Below are 12,570 nucleotides of genomic sequence, written 5' to 3'. Positions count from 1 at the left end.
ATGAAAAGATAACTCTTTTGAAGTGGATGATAAGATTTATAAAAATAGCTGAACTAATTTTCTTTTGTAAGGCTGAAGATGACTTAACCGGTGGTGGCACGCACATTGCCTGATAAAAATAAGGTATTAAAATAGTTACAAAAAAACAGTACATGTTTTTCGATTTTTTGCATTGATATTAGAAATATATTAACCTTTTTCGTACAACGTTGCTCACTTAGAGAGCAGAAAAACGTATTTCCCTAAAAATGTTTGTCGTAATAACGGAATTTAGACTCGTTATAAAAGTAAAATTTTTGTATCTCAAAAATTAATTATTTAAACGCTGACTTGGAAATTTGCAGTCATAGCGGATTTTGCGTAGTATGCCATGCTTCTTAGATCGAGCATTTATCATACGTTTTGAATGTAGAGTATTGCTAATCAAGTCTAGAATTAAAAAATTAAATAAATATCATTTTATGATTGTAATTAATTAAGTCATTTGAACTAAAATTAATACTTCTTACCATGAAATACGATAGAACTTTCCATGGAATTGATACTTCTTGCAATGGAACGTGATAGAACTTTCCATGGAATTGATATTTCTTAGTATGGAACATGATAGAACTTACTATGGATTTGATACTTCTTACAATGGAAAGGAATTTTTTCCATTCTCAAATCATTATCTTCTAATTTTAAAGATACTAATACTTTTAAAGATACTGCCGATTTAACAGTATTTTACAGCAGGTTTGGAACGAGATGTCACAGGATATTATAAAGGACTTGTATGTTTCAATGCCCGACCGTATTGCATCCTGCATTCGCGTTAGAGGTAGGCAACAGGATAGTAAAATCTCAATTCATTTACATTTTCTGCAATAAATGATTATTTTGCTTCTACTTTTTAATCGCCTATTCATATCAACGTTGTACTTACAAGAGTAAAATTTCGTTTTATTCTGACAATTCTTTCTAGGGGAGGTAATTTTTATGGTAATGAGTATATTATAATTGACAAATTTTCTTATTAAAAAAATGTTTTAATTGCAAAATAGTTCACCTTTTGGTGTCTTCTTAAGTTCCAGAGGGAGTCTTGAGGTTCTTAAGTCACCACCTCTCACTCAATCTATTATTTTAAATAGGCTTTATTTTAACGGAATGCGACGCGTGAAACACATTAACTCCTTCAAGTGGATCATTAAACTATTTTCTAATTAAAGTATGAATAAATAGATTTTTCGTAGCTCAAAGGAAAAATATAAAAGCATTGATTTTCTAAATATGTAGACATATTTCGATAAACCTTCACACCTCGAAATCAATATTTTTACAGGCGCTCATGCGTAAATTTTATCTTGTAACAACAGTATCTATCTTTTTGCCCCTGCTAATTAGAAATACTGCCAGTTTTAAAACGTCATACATATATTGAAGCAATTTGATAATCACGCTAGTCTGTTGTGCAAATGGTCTTCACCCAAAACAATTCAATAATCAATTTCCTTTTTAATTAAGAATGTTTGCCTCTAGTGTGGGATTGGGCAGTTAACAAACTTGAGAGCAAAAGACATCGAATTGTTTCTTCGTCATTAATATGATACTTAATAAATACATCATTTTGACGCTTTAGCAAAGCTGTAAATCTTTTAAAGAAAGAGTAAATACTTAAAACTTATTTTAATAACAATAAACAAACTAGTTTAGTTGAATCTTTCACTATGAATACGACATTTCAAATAGAAGGTCTTATTTTGAAAAAATTTTAAGGCAGACATGTTTCTTATCATATATCAGACACTTTCGTTTTAGAAATGTAATTTTAGAGATTGACGAAGGGTTCAAAATGGTTTTTATGGCAGTGAGTATATTGTGATTGACATTGTAACGTAACAGTGTGTGACAACTGAGCTAAAAGCATCAATTCCTCGAGAGGTAATGCTAAAATGATGTTGCTTGAGAGACACACACGAGAAGTGATGTTCTTTCTTGTGTAGTTGAGAAAGAGAGTTTTTTCTGAGAAGAGATATTTCTTTGGGTAATATTTTGTGATTTTTCGTGTGAATGTTTAAATAAATTGTTTGGTACAACTCACGTCTTATTTCTGGTTGTTGTGACACAACAACATATTTGCTTATTAAAAATGTTTTAATTGCAAAACGGAGGTTGATATTATTATCCTAACAATTGATCGTACTTACTTGATTAAAAAATTCATTCCCTTCAAAAATATATAAAATGGAAATAACAGTCTCGGCTTCTGTTTTTTTTTTATTTCACTCTCAGCGACAGTTGTTTTTCTAGCTTTGTCTCTCACTTTCTTTTTCTTCATCTTTTGTTGGTAACTTTATTTTTTATATTTCAAATTACTATTGTTTTTTCTCAGTCTCGTCTGGCAAGCCTCCAGCTAGTCATGTCTAGTAAGAAAAGGTACCCATTGGGGGTTGTAAATTGATATGTAAGCGAGAAGAAATAAAAACGCTACTAAAATCTACAGAATTACATTTGCAGATTTTGCATAGTTACATAGTTAGGAAAATGGGTTGAAAACATCAATATTAGTTTGATCATGTTTCAAATATTCTTCTTTCTTTCCTTCGGCAATTAATCTGATTTCGGCGTTTTTAGCTTCACCTTCTATAGATCCGTTAAATTTAAGCGGCAATTTATTGCTTTATTTTCTCTCTCTTAAATATTAATTTTCGAATCTTTCAGTGTCCTTTTATTTCAATTTTTGAGGAAGATTATAAAAAACAAACAAACGAAGCGTGGTAATTGTAAAACATCGAAAGTCAAAATTTTCCCAAAGCCGTACGATAACAAATGATACTAAAACTCCTTTCATCTTGGAGTTCAAAGAGCGTTAAAAAAAAAAGAAACTTTTTACTTAATCTTCTGTCATAACGCAAAGTAAAACATAATTGTTTCTGGTTTTTAGCTGAAGGGGTGGACCGGGGGATAGCTTTGTTGGTAGGACGTTGGACTCGTGTTCATTAGAACGAAATTTCGAATCTGCCCGGCAGAAAAATCCTCTTTTGACTGGTGCACGCTATAATCTGTCAGGTTCATAAAGCCCTCCAAACAAATAACAAATCAATACATCTGGGGGTACTGAGTTGGAGATTGATCGTTCTTTGGTTTATTACAAAATAATGATTGTCGATGAGTGAAGTGTGGTTTGGTCCTAGATGGCCATAGATGGCGCCACTTAAAACATAAGAAAAGCACCTTCGACCTTAAAAATTCGCTTGATTCCCGTACAGGCTTGCTGGTATTGCTAGCTTGCTGGTATTGGCAGTGGCATAAGTAGCAACAACAGACACAGTAGGATTATTATCATCGAAATTATCGAGAACACCTCAAAGGATTAAACCTTATTTATCTTTTAGTGGTTAATACACTGGTGGAAAAAAAATCCCAACAGCAAGAAAAAATTATTGCAGAGTTATGAAATTTCAGCAATGCGTTTGTCCGAGTAACATATTTAATTGAATAAAGCTTCAAGATCACATGTTAATGCAATTAAGAGAAAAACCATTAACGTGAAATACCGGTACATTAATAACCGGTGTAACCACTAGAATTTTGAATGCAAACGGGAATGCATTGCGTCATAAAGATGTCGTATGTCTCTTTCTATAATGGAGATCCATACCTGTTTATCTAGCAGTTTGTGGATGACGTTGGATTTGTCATCCAATGACGTCCCATACGTGTTTGATTGGTGAAGGATCGGGTGTTCTAACAGAACAAGGCAACACGTCGTCATTGAGCATATTGGATTACAGACGCAGTATGAGTGTGAGCGTTATCCTGTTGGAAAGTATCCAAGTATTCCAGAGAAGGCTGCTCATGAACGGCAACAAAACAGGTTGAATCATCATGTTGACTTACAAATTTGCAGTGAAGATGCGTGGAATAACCACGAGAGTGCTCCTACTGTCATAGGGAATTGCTCATAACTACTCCAGGTGTAGGTCCAGTGTGTCTAGGCCGGAGATAGTTGGAAGCTGGTGCTCACTTGGTCTCCGTCTAACCAATATACGGCTTGTTACATGACCCCAAGGCAGAACCGACTTTCATCAGAAAACACGTTAGATCTCCACTCTGTACTCCAGTGAGCTCTAACTCGACATCACTCACGTCGTAAACGGCAGGGGCTCGGAGTGAGTGGAATGAAAGCTACAGGGCGTCTCTCTCGGAGCTGTACCTGAAGTAGCCGATTTGTAACAGTTCGTCGTGTCTCAGCAGTGCCAACTGCAGCTCGAATTTCTGATGCAGACGCAGTACGGTGTGCCATAGCTATACTCAGTAACAAGGCGGTCTTATCTCTGAGTAGTGTCACGGGGCCACCCAGAACACAGTATTTTTAAAGCAGTACCTTCACTCGACCACAGCTACAAACAATCATGCACAATGTATACATTTCTCTCCAGTCTATTTGCAATTTACCACCTTCCTGTTGCTCCATTGCACAACCACGTTCAAAGTGCTTTCAAAATGAAGATGCTTTCTAAAGACATTCTTGACTAACAGCTACTCACTATGTCAAACGAAACGAACGAATGTTTAACGAAAAAAAACGCTTACGAACTATAGAACACGTATTTGAAGCAATCCTGATTTGCATGTTCACGGTGGCGCTTCTAGCGCCAAACTCATGAATCAAGCGCGAAATTTGAATAGACATCAACTTTTTAAGTTGTATAAACAAGCCTACTAAATTTAGTTTATCTAGCACAACTCCTTTTTGGTGTTTGTGAATTTTTTTCAGTAATAACTTCACAGGATTTTAATCATCTGTATGACTTACACTCTTTCCATTTTAACTCCTAAACTTTCATCTTCATTTCTTTCTCAATTTTTAGATACTGTGGGGAGAGTCATATCGACAATGTCAACATTCATCTATGAAATGGTACTCCAATATAGAATCGAGTTAACATGTCCTATATACTAGTGATTGGAAATGTATTTTTGGAGTGATAGATACACTACAGTACTCCCCCACCAGAATTTTATCTGTGACAGAATTCGGTGAATGAGATACCACTAGATGATTCATTGCTGTTTTGTGAGAAGCTGGGGAGAGCAGTATTAAGAACACCGTACTTTTTGCTGATCATGAGAGCTGTATTAAGTTCGCGGTCGTGGTTGCTCCTTTGTGGTCATTAGTAGTCGAGTGTATGCAGGCCGACGTTGTGTGTGATTGAGACTGAGTAGCAACATTGCGAGCAGGTGGATAATGTCGCAGTCACAAGTAGCTAGTTAACTGATTAATTTGGGCAATCCATCGAATTAGGGGAGTTTATTTTGAAGTGGGAATCTTTGTCAAGGTAGGCGTGCTCTCATCAATTCCGAAGGTCACCAATGTGTCATATTGACAATGTCAGCATTCATCTATGAAAAGGTACTCCAACATAGAACCGAGTTAACAGGTCTTATATACTAGTGAAATGAAATTATATTTTTGTAGTGTTAGATACACTAAAATACTTTGATTCTCTTGCTTTGAACCTAAATTTGACTTTAATTTAACTTTGGGATTTCAGATTTTGCTATTTTAACATCTGATTATAAATTTGTAATTTTAACATTTAATTATTTATTTGTTGTGATATTTCTCTGATTTTATTTGATTGTTTTTAATTGTTACATTTATATTTGCTGTAGAATCCTTACATGTCTCTAGTTGTATGTTATAGCTGCGATCCTGCAAAATTTTTATGGCATAATTTTTTGAATTGGTATCTTTCACCGTATGCGTTTCAATAGGGGGGAGGGTGGGATATTGAATGCTTACTCTTGTATCAAACAATTAAGTTTTTTGAAGATATTCCTGGCAATTAATAACAATAATTCGTCGACTGAATTTGACATTTCTTTAAATTAAGCCCCCGGCCCCCTCCCCAAAAATAGCTATATTGAGATTCGGATTAAAAATATTTACTAAATCATTGTATTAGTTATTTAATAGTGAAATAATTGACTAGTAAGATTTTATTTATCTTAAATGGGTTCAGATACTTTTTCTTAAAAAAATATCTTATTTTTAAAAGACAATTAGTAGTATTTTTGCAATGATTTTTTAATGTTAATGTGATGGGAAATTTTTTTTTTTTTTGTTACCCAGTTTTTTTGTAAAATTGCATAAAATAAAAATAAGTAGAATGTTTAAGCAAAGTAAGGTAAAACAACGTTTAAGAGCACAAAAAATTTTAAGAAAGCAGACAGCTGTTTCGGATGCTCAAAGGGCAACCTTCATCAGTGCAACAGAGAGAAATAAGAGAAAACAGCGTAAATATATATAGAAAGATGACGTCACAAGAGGGTTTAGAGCAACGGCCAATAGGAGGGAAGGGCGAGTGGATGACGACGAATAGGGAGCAAGGAACAAAAAAAAAGGGGGGGTTAGTTAGGTTTAATCATAGATTTCCAAACAGGAGAAAGATAAGGAACGCTAGATAGGTCATTGACCAACAGTTTGGAATTTTTGAAAATATGAAAAGACTCGTAAAAATCTAAATTAAATATTGAGGAACAATTTTGAATGACTTTAGAAGAAGAAAAATTAAAATTATGATTAGAGTCCCAACAATAAAGTTGGGACTCTAATCATAATTTTAATAAACAACAGCCACAGTGCTTTCGATGCCAGGGCTTCGGCCATACTCAGAGAACTTGTACCAGCCAGCCTCGATGTATGAAATGTGCAGAAATGCACTACTCGTACGAATGTGTTAAGGATAAAGCTTCTCCCGCCAAGTGCTGCAACTGCGAGGGAAATCACACCTCCAACTTCACTGGGTGCGAGGCCCGCCCCAGTCAAAAAAGACCTCAGACCAAGCCCACACCTGCAACTACAGCTCACAGATTAGTTTCACTAGTGAAAGAATTGCAGGAGCTACTCAAAAATCAAGAAGTGACAAGATTACTACAATCTCTACTCAATGGGGACTCCCCATCTCAATGATGATCATCCCACCTTCACTCAGCCCTACTCCAATGATGAACTGAACTTTCTCAGACATTTTATTTCGAACTTTCTAAACATATGACTCCCAAGCATATGTCTACTCAGAATCGATGAATCGGTTGGTGGCCCTGCGGGCCAAATACTGAGTTCCTACTCATACCAAGCACCAAGCGCTCCGCACCATAACCAGGACGGCCGGGTCGCTGTGCTAGCAGAGAAACACTAAATACACAATCACAACTCAAACCCTGTAAATATCTTGTAAATAATGTACATAGCTTATTTTACTTTCCCTGCTCATATTTTATAATTGTATTTTTTATTCTTATATTCATTTGACAAACAAGAATTAGTTCAATGTGCTCTATATCATAATCTTATGACTTCGGAGTTCGCTCCTACCCCTCTTCATTATTGTTTGTCTTATTATATTATATATGCCTTTTAAGCTCATGTTTTACAGAATATGATGAATCGGTTGGTGGCCCTTCGGGCCAAATACCGAGCTCTCACTAGCACCAAGCCAAGAAGAGAAGGAAGAAAAAGAAGACCAAAGCAGCCAAGAAAATCAAAGCCTCTCCCCCAGCTAAGCCTACTGCCTGCCAACCACCTTCCACTGCTCTTCCACCGCCGGAGTCACCCCCACCAGCCCCGATGGAAACCACCGAGGAAGCTCCCACTGACGCTGCACCTTCCAGGCCCTTCTTAGGGCCAGCAAATAAAGCTGAGAATAACACTAAATTCCTGAAAGTGCTTCTTCGTGGCCTCCCGAGGGACTTCGATCCAGATTTAATTTCCCTTGAATTAGGGAAATTGAATATAGAGACTCATAAGATCATCCAGTTCAAGAGGAGGGTGGGTGGAGCCTATCGGCTCCTCCCACTTTTCCTAGTGATCCTACCCAGGCTGACCAACCACACGAAAGTGTTCTTCACAGACAGAATCAAAGACATCCCGGTCAGCGTTGAGCGGTTCTACGGCGGCCGTCGGCCGATACAGTGTTTCCGCTGTCAGGCATTTGGACACACACAGCTCTCTTGCACAAGCCCTCCAAAGTGCATGAAGTGTGCCGAAGGGCACCACTCATTTCAATGCAAGAAGCCAAGGGACACTCCTGAAACTTGTTGCAATTGCAACAAAAATCACACCTCCAATTTCTCAGGGTGCGAGGCCCGCCCCTGTAGAAAAAATCAAAGACAGAAGAAGACCACCCCAGCATCATCTGCACATAGAATGGTCTCCTTAATTAAAGAACTACAAGAATTGCTTAAAGACGAAGAAGTCTTGTCGCTTCTCCAGTCACTCTTACCCCAATCTTCCCTTATTGCCACATCATCTTCGATGAAGAAGTAGATAGCCCGCTGGGCTAGGAACTTTGAAAAATAGAATTGATATCGGATATCGGTTATTTCTCTCTGTTGCACTGATGAAGGTTGCCCTTTGAGCATCCGAAACAGCTGTCTGCTGTCTTAAAATTTTTTGTGCTCTTAAACGTTGTTTTACCTTACTTTGTATTCCAGCACAAAGGTCGCCCTTTTGTGTATTTAGAATGTTTAAGCGTTTTTTAAAACCTCTTATAATGAATGATTTTTTATGCATAGTTACCGCATTATAACGACTTACACTGAAGCCAATGAACAATTGTGTAACTTTTTGTAAACTTGTAAAATAAATATACAATTTCCATATTTTCCACAATTGACGAGTAGTAGAAACACTTCCATGAATCATCAGGCAATCAAACTGCTTTTTCTCTCGTTTCTCTATAGTCATTTAACAGATTTATATAACGGTTTTGTCCCTTTCTCTCTTAAATATATTTTTACCTCTAACGTGCAAAATTTTCTTGCCTTACTGCCTGAAAAGGTTTCTAAAACTACGCTTTAAGAGACGTCTTTACAGAGGATTTTTTAAATTAGGTCCATATTTTCAAAAGTGCCATATTTTGGAAAAAAAAGAAGGTAGATTTACATACTTATATCATAATTCTAAAGATACGATTATAAGCAAAATAGGTTAAACATTTATATAGCCCTAATATATAAGAGCGAAATTGTAAATGTTTTAACCCTTTGTTGTTGTATTTTGCTGACACTTTATGGAAATGTGTGGTTAAAATCAGTCGCAAAGGGTTAAAATAATAATAATATATAGTGTTTTTTTCAAACTAGCTATGTTTTAAAATATTTTCCTGCAAATACATTAGTCTTTAAGAAAACAAAAATATTAAAAAAACTTTCATAAATATGATCTCATCACCGTCTTTAATCATTGAAAGAAATGCAATCTTGCGAGATTTATGTTTAGTTTTTTTTCGCCATTTTTTCCCTATAACTATATTTTGCAATCATTTTGTATGTATCACTATTTTGTAATTATCTTTGTAATTATTCTCCTATAATACTTATGAACAAAATCAGCAACAAAAACTCTAGGTCAGAACAATAACTCTTTCATCATTTGACTAACTGATTGATTGCTTCTGATCATTAATATTTCATTAGAATTATTGGTGTTTCATTTCCAACTGATTGCTCGATAATCCTATCCATAATTAATCAAAATGCAAATTATTAATTAATTTGGAGAAAACGTTAATATTAATTTTATTTTCTTGATGGTTCTTATTTGACAGAATGGTACCTAATTTGCAAATTTCTCTAACGTGCTTCAACATGTTGAATGCCATGGGGTCACCGGTGACCGACACTGAGTTTGTTCGTAGTGCCACAGGGGTCACCGGTGACAGGCAAAACACATAATTCGTGTAAATTTTTAAATTTTATATTATCGAATTTTATAAATTTTTAATTTTTTTAAATATTTTTTTATATTATTGTTACTAAAATGGTTTTAAGAAATAAATGCAATATAGAACACACAGAAATAGTTTTATTTATATACACAGAGATGCCAATTTGATCCGGACAGCGAATAAATATTTTCAAGTGATAGTTTATTATTTGTGATTCTTGGTTTAATAAATTCACTTTAGTAGATTTTTATCCACCATTATTTCAGCAAAATTTTAAACATAATTTCAAAATATCCAAATGAAAATAAATAATTAGAAGATAACTTTAGGACTAAACAATGACGAAGTTCTTTTTTTTTTCAATATTTTGCTTGCATTTTGATATTTTGATTTTTTTTTTCAGCACTTGAAACTTCATGACTTGCGTTAGTTTTGCCTAAACTCACTTTTTTCTTTCTTTTAAATTTTAAATTAGTAATGGAGGTAAAAGAGAATTTCCGACGGAAAGATTCTCCCGGGGTATTGCGTCCTCTTTAGACATGGACATAAGTTTAACCCTCTGAGCGTTAGTACCGACTGTTTTAGAATTTTTAGTTGCAAGCTTCCTTGCAAAAGAAAAAAAAAAAAAAAAAAAAAAACCCGGTTTCCTCAACGTTATTCTAGGGGAAAGTGGTGCGTAGAAGGGGAGTGGTTCAGTGGAGAGTGGTGCATAGAAGTTGTGTGGTACAATGGGAGAGTGGTGAGTAGAAGGGGAGAGATTCAATGGGAGAATGGTGGGTAGATGGGGAGTATAAGTTCAATAGGAGGAAATTCTTCCGCGCAATTTTATCCAGGGACTCAACGCTTGGAGGCTTATTTAGTATCATACACGGCAATATTTTTACTTGTGTTACAAATAACGCAAGTAAAAAGAAAAAGAGTACATACTGGTAATTCGTTACTTTTTATATTTTATACTTATACTTGTTTCTTCGTTACTTTTTCTCGAAAAACGCACTGCAGATAATTATAAAAAATAATCAAAGAGTCCATTCTCTTATTAGAATTATATATGCAAAAGAAATTTCATGTTTATTAAAGTAATAATTTTTTTTATGTCTCTTTAAATACTTTTAGGCAGACACGGGTATCTCTCAACAAAACAAAATACTTATGTTTCAATATAAAACCAGTTTTAGATAAATCACGCAGTGTAACTATATTATAAGAAATTCCTCAAAATGGCAATTTTCGAATTAGAATTACATATGCTATTGAAATTGCTAAATTTTTTATTGAATAACGTTTTTAAAATTTTTAAAGAAATATTTCAATGCAAATATGTTTTTTTTTTCGGAAACTATGTCAGCCACATTCTAACATCAAAAAAAGTTTTAGGAAAATCATGTCGAGCAAAAAACTATAAAAATTAACACTTTGATCTGCTACCAGGCAGAAATGGGTATGGCACCCACATTTAAAAAAAAAGAGTTTAGAATTTTTGTCGCCTTAATTTAAAATTGTAAGAAAGTCACGAAATGTCCAACTTCATATTAGAATTACATATGCAATGTGAATTACGTGTTTTGAACTAAATAATATATTTTTTTTAAAATTCATAAAAACACTTTTAGGCATATATGGGTATTTGAAGAAAATATGACATCAATATTTTAGACCAGAAACCAGTTTTAAATTATTTAAGAATATAGAAAATGGGCATTATGTCCACCCTCATATTAAGCAAAGCCAGCAAGGCAATGGCCTCATGCAAGGTCAGAAGATTTTTTTGATTAAAGATTTTGAACTGATGAGTATTTGAATCGTCCTCTTCTCCAAAGATGACATACGATGTTTGCAAGAGATTCAAAAAGAGAGATGAAGCCCAATCCCAGCCACAGTCCCAAATATCCTCCAATGTAGCTGAATAGTTCCACACTCTATAAAACGAAATTCTGAATTTATTACAAATTAAGTATTAGTCATGCATTAAAAAATAATTTTTTGTGTTCCGAAAAACCCATAATAATAAAAGGAATTCCATCAAATCGTTTTTTATGTCTTAGTCACTCGGAAATATTCGATAACGTTTTTTGTCTCGCTTAAATATAGTAAGAGAGAACGGTGTTTGTCGAATGTTAATCATAACGCTAAACTTAATTTCTACCTTTTAGCGATTAGAAGGGAAATTGAAGCGCACGAGCTGTGAGGTTCAAATAACGTTAACATTATAGATAGGGGGAAGGGGGAACCATAACGCTTTGCAAAATCTCTCAATTAATTTACTTCCCCAATCTGCACACTTTTTTATGTTGTTCTTGACAAGAGTTTTAAAAATATATTTGAAGGGTGGTGATCATGGAAAAGGAATATGTTTTTACTTTGTTCAAGAATTTAAAATTTATAGTCTGCTTCCCCCGAGCACATCCTTGATTGTCTAAAATTTTATTTCATTCTCTTACGAACATATTTGCTCGATAGAGGAACATTTTGGAGCAATTTTGGTGTGTAACTTTGTCAAAGCGTTTAGAGTCATGGATTTAATATAGCTGAGGCTATATTGTGAAGGTTTAGAAACAACAGCAGCAACAAGACGTATAGTATTCGGAACGTAACTTTCTTTTTTAGTGTTCAATTGTTGCATTTATTTATTGTTAATTCTGAAAAATAAACATTGTTGAAGATCGTTGCATATTTATTTATTGTTAATTCTGAAAAAATAAACATCGTTTAAACATGTTGCATTTATTTATTATTAATTCTGAAAAATAAGTATCGTTGAAGAACGTTGCATTTATTTGTTGTTAATTCTGAAAAAATAAACATCGTTGAAGAACTTTGCATTTATTCATTTTTAATTCTAACATAATAA

At 34.4% G+C, this 12,570-nt stretch overlaps 1 protein-coding gene across 1 annotated transcript in view; it reads right to left on the bottom strand.

The window, feature by feature from the left end:
- Nucleotides 1-11,491: 11,491 nt before the first annotated feature.
- Nucleotides 11,492-12,570, bottom strand: part of LOC122270486 (uncharacterized) — a 31,595-nt gene continuing 30,516 nt past the window's right edge. Inside the window, exon 13 of the mRNA XM_087168904.1 lies at nucleotides 11,492-11,638. Coding sequence (XP_087025030.1) covers nucleotides 11,492-11,638 — 147 coding nt within the window. The remainder of the gene's footprint in view (nucleotides 11,639-12,570) is intronic.

This window comes from Parasteatoda tepidariorum, chromosome 7 (assembly GCF_982258835.1).
Source record: "Parasteatoda tepidariorum strain Cologne lab strain chromosome 7, Ptep-v5.0, whole genome shotgun sequence".
Classification (NCBI taxonomy): domain Eukaryota; kingdom Metazoa; phylum Arthropoda; class Arachnida; order Araneae; family Theridiidae; genus Parasteatoda; species Parasteatoda tepidariorum.
The sequence above is the reverse complement of the archived record's forward strand: the minus strand, read 5'-3'. Positions and strand labels throughout refer to the sequence as shown.